Consider the following 5000-nt stretch of genomic DNA (forward strand, 5'->3'; position numbering starts at 1 on the left):
TTTACAGTACAGTTAACAAGGAATACAGGAAATTTTTAATGGCAAACGTACTGGTAGTGTAGTGTATGAAGCGTTTTGTAATTTCTTTATTCCAGTTTCCGTTTCGATTGATATAATATTCATTCTAAAGTTATAATAACCTTATACTTTCCAAGGGCATTTAATACAACACTTACAATTTGATGAGTGGTCCATACTGTAATAGAGCTGGAAAGAAAGAAGGAAAAAGGAATAGGATTAGCAACAGCTCAACGGAGCAACAATACAAATTAAAACTTGCTACCGGTATTGAAAGCAATATTATTATTAATTTCAAGTCCCCGAAAGATTAATAAACTAAATTACAACTAGAGCGAATCATAAAGTGACATGTCCATTATGTTGTTTCTTAACCCTTTCAGCCCGTGGGGTTCCCCATTGACGAGTAAAATCGTCTGGTGTTAGACAGAGTAAAATCTACAAGTGGCACTATTGGGAGTTAAAGGGTTAAGCAAATAATAATTGCCTTGTACTTTGCTTTGTTGGTTGGAAAAATGAATCTGATTCTCAGCTCTGATTGAAAGCCTACAGGTCGCTGGACAGGAATATACACTGCCTACACAACAAAATCTTTTTTTAATACACCATGCGCCCTTTAAATTTGATAAAATTGTCTCGCTAGTATTGGTTTCTATCTTTTTTATTCAAACTTTTGATAGCATTAAAGTTGTTTGTGTTCATTACAATACGAAATCAGGCTACACAAAAACAAATTAATGAAATTGAGTTCAGTGCAAAAATGACATCTTTCAAATAAAAATTGCAAAGATATCTTTGTAAACAGATTTCTTCCCTATAGACTGTCTACTTTCATTCTGGCACAACCACAAATTGTCAACAGATTTACACATATTCTACCAGAAGAAGCTGTTTGATTTTCCAGCAGCATGCACTGAGAAGGGTTGGGAGAGATATTGACAAGATATCAGTGAAAATCCTAATCCAGATCACCCACAAAGGAAATAGTAATGCTCCTAGTAAGGCATGAATCCTTTTAATAGTACTGACTTCTTTGGGAAATAAAATTTTATCTACATGTACCTGTGCTTCAATTTAAGCAAATTTCACAAAACTGTATTGAACATTTGATTCAGAGAAGTACAAAGGAGATACCAGAGGATGTTGCAAGAAGATGCATATCCAGCGAAACTGATCCACCTGGTCTAGCAGAATATTTCATCAACGACTGCATTGGTAGGTTTTCACTTAAACACATAAGTATAGTCTGCAACCCTCATAAAAATAAATACCTACAGCATTTAATAAGGAAATATAATTCAAGGAAAATCCAGGCTAAATGACACTGATTTTTTAAAAATCAATTGAGTCCTGCATGCTCTGGATTAAGCGTACCTAGTTTATGAACAATACATGTATTTAGTTTCTGAAGAACCTGTGTTGTAAGCTATTAAAGTCTGATGCAATGCCAGGTATAATAATTCTGCTACGAAATGTAGAAGTGATGCTTGTACTTACATCCAGACAATTAAGCAATTGTCTCTTATAGACACCTTAGCTCAGTTGGTAGAGCATTGCAACGTCATCACAGAGGTCATGGGTTCACAACCCATTGAAGCCACCTGAATTTTTCAGGTGTCTATAAGAGCAATTGCTTAAATAATTGTCCAGTTAAATTAAGTGTGAGGACCACTTCTCCATTTCATCTCTAACCCCAGCTTCAAATATATATGCACAATGTACATTTATTCCATTCATTGAGTCCTTTCCTTTGAACACATTACAGTCCTCCTCAAACTGAATTCTATACATCATTATTTTTTGGGGGGAAAAATGATTTCTTGGATTATTAATCCAAAACAAGCAGGGAAGTTCCGTTGACTAAAACACACCCAGTTCTGATGACAAAAACCCAGTGGCAGATATTTTTTATCTTACCTCTGACATAACAGTACTAGTACTGCCAAGAAGTTTGAATTTGCTAACTCAACCTGTTATTGACTCAGCGATTCGTATTGTTAACCATTAACCCCGGGCACAAAACTGGTATACATACCTTTATCAAACTTGAACGTACCTCATGTTCTCTGGAATGCCATCAGATAACTAGAATAATTAACACAAGGGATAAGAATCCATGCATATTCCCCTTTAATAGGGAAAGGAGTATTTGCACAAAAGAACTTCTTGAAAGGTGACTTTCTGTTGGAATACCGTGGCGAGTTGTTAACCAGGAGTGAGGCAGATCAACGAGAAAGAACTTATTCTGAAGAAAATGGAAGCTTCCTTTTCTACTTTGAATGGAGAGACAAAACATACTGGTATGTTCATTGCCAACCTCATGTTATACAATTTACACTAGCAGGATGAGCCTCCACATAGACATTTTCAGGGAACTGAATTTTCTTTTCCCATTCAAAATATCTGTCTACCTAGCAAAACTTACTTTACTACATTGCAGTCAAATTACGTTACTGCAAGATGAGCCAAAAATCATTCAAGCCAATTGGCAGTGGGCTGATCAGTCTGTGAAACAAATACAATTACAGTACAGATTATAAGGGTTTGTATGGGAATCCCAATAACGGACTCAAAAAAGATATTTAGATGAAAAAGTTCTCATGAATAAAGAAGTCAGATGTATGGTTAATTGCCATGGTGACAGTCAAAAAGTTGCTTGCTTTCTGTGTCATTATTTGCGTGATCTACCGTATCGTGATTTAAGTGATTTCTCAGCTTCCCTGGATGTCACCTCTACCAAAATAAAGGAAAGGCTGGAAAGTAATTTCTACCATACCTCTCACCTCGACAATAAAATCAGTCATCAGACATAAGTCATGCTAATACTCCAACGATGGCCTCATGGATAAATTTACTTCTCCTCAACCAAGTTTGAAGGTCCAGCGAGTATCTATTGTTGGGACACAGCAATCAATATCCAAATATCTGAAATTCTTCAAGGCTCACTTACAACGAATTTGGGTGCAGAAAGTCAACCGATCACTTAATGAGCCTCAAATCAGAGCAAATCAGTGAAACGTTAATTACCGGTAATTATTTTTACTGTGTGAGCCCATAGTTGAATGATGGTGCGAAAACCATTAGTTAATCATTAATTAAGCAAATAGGGCAAAAACAAAGAACTTGACATCCCACAATTGAAAATAACCGGCTAATTTTGTATTGTTTGCATAAGAAAGAATCATCAACATGCCTGCACACTTTCCAATGGTTTTCTCATGGGAAATCGTCATCATCACTGAGGATCTAATTTTTTAGTGAAATGGGCCAGCCAACACTATGATAACCTGCGTTGCACCAAGTAAAAGTGACTTCTGTTTCCTGAAACCAGAAACCTTTTCATGTGACATCTGGCATGATGGATCATTAACAGCTGGTGAAAAATAGATGGATTTTTGTAAATTGGGCATTGACCCAGCGGACACAGTCACCACCAATAAGAAATATGGCTGAAAAAGCTATTATAATTTGCTCTTACAGTATCGTGACTTGATTAAGGGAATAAATTTCACATGTTTTCTTTGTTTTTATCTGTTAAAGCATAGATGCAACTTTCTCTAAAGGACTGGGGAGATATGTAAATGACAGCCCAATGAAGATGGCAAACTGTACAGTAAAGAAAATGCTAGTTGGCAAAAAGATACATTTATGCCTTTTTGCTGCAAAGGATATCCCATTAAACACAGAGCTCAGATTTGATTATGGCCTGCCAGACCTTCCCTGGCGATCAAATTCAGGTAAACAACTTTAGACAAAATAGTTATGATGAAAATCAAATAACTTGCTCTTTAATTTTCCTTTCCATGAATAAATATATCAATAATCTTGATACAACTACAAATTAAACAGAACAAGTTGAGAAATTATTACTGTTACATGTACTAAGATGTACGACCAAGAAAGAGAGCTGTACTGATAAATGAACTTAGATTACCTTACCTTGTTTAATCTAAAAGGGAACACCATTACCCAGTTAATAAAATATTAAGCATCATTTTTTCAACAGGAGTAACCTCAACTGCAGGTCCACTAAATTTGGATCAACTATTGTCAAATTGTAGTACAACTGATGGTAAGTGAAATACAAATGTAGTCAAATCTAAATATCACCTCAAAACTGTGTTAAAATCGATAATAGTTATTACTAGTGTGATGACCTTCCTAACTCAGTTGGAAAAATGTTAGCGTCGTTAGATTATCAGGTATATTTATGGCTAAAAGTTAGTTGATTATGGCCCACGAAGTTTTGAAAAAAACACCCTCAATATAATTAATTGTGAAACAAGCGATTAAGATACCCTTTAAAACATGTATTAACTGAAATTTACAAAATATGTACATACAAAATGTTCTGTGTACAAGTGATGTGTTAAAATGACTTGCATACCATTTAACTACCAGGCACAATTTCTTGGGGTCAACTAGAAACAAGGGTAGTGAATTGCTTGAGTTTGAAACCTAGCTCTTGATTGAATAAATCTGTACATGGTCAACATTGGAAATAAAGAGAAAGAAGTGAAAGAAGAATGAACAGGATGACACAAAACAGACCTGTGCAATTGCAAGTTGGTATTATATTTAATTGACATGCAGCTGGACCCTGATTTCTTGGAATGATCACTGTTCAAACTAAAATGTATTCCCCTTGTAAAGAAAACGTTCTTGGAACCTTGATTTTTCAACACTCACTACTGAACTGAAATGGTTATCAGTACAATACCTGATTTGGTAGTTTTCTGGGCAGTTTGCAAAAAATGGAATCTTAACTGTAATAATACAATTTCAAGGCACATCAAATACCATCCTTTCACAATTATTTACATTTTATGTAGAAGCAGAGACCTATGTTTTACAAGATCCATCAGCTCCTCAATGGGTAAGTTTCTGGACTTTGTTTTGTTATTCAAAAGTAGTGGAAAGATTGGTAAAATTTTTAAAAATATTACAGTCCCAATTCATTCACACAGTACTGGATGAATTTT

The 5000-nt window shown here is 35.1% G+C and overlaps 1 protein-coding gene across 1 annotated transcript in view; it reads right to left on the reverse strand.

Annotated features, from left to right (window-relative positions):
• Positions 1-5000, reverse strand: part of LOC138042028 (uncharacterized) — a 62509-nt gene that overhangs the window by 30594 nt on the left and 26915 nt on the right. Inside the window, exons 9-12 of the mRNA XM_068887760.1 lie at positions 3212-3339; positions 2802-2908; positions 2075-2103; positions 177-207 (exon numbers count right to left, since the gene is read on the reverse strand). Coding sequence (XP_068743861.1) covers positions 177-207; positions 2075-2103; positions 2802-2822 — 81 coding nt within the window. The 5' untranslated portion in view covers positions 2823-2908; positions 3212-3339. The remainder of the gene's footprint in view (positions 1-176; positions 208-2074; positions 2104-2801; positions 2909-3211; positions 3340-5000) is intronic.

The sequence above is a fragment of the Montipora capricornis genome, chromosome 3 (assembly GCF_036669925.1).
Source record: "Montipora capricornis isolate CH-2021 chromosome 3, ASM3666992v2, whole genome shotgun sequence".
NCBI lineage: Eukaryota > Metazoa > Cnidaria > Anthozoa > Scleractinia > Acroporidae > Montipora > Montipora capricornis.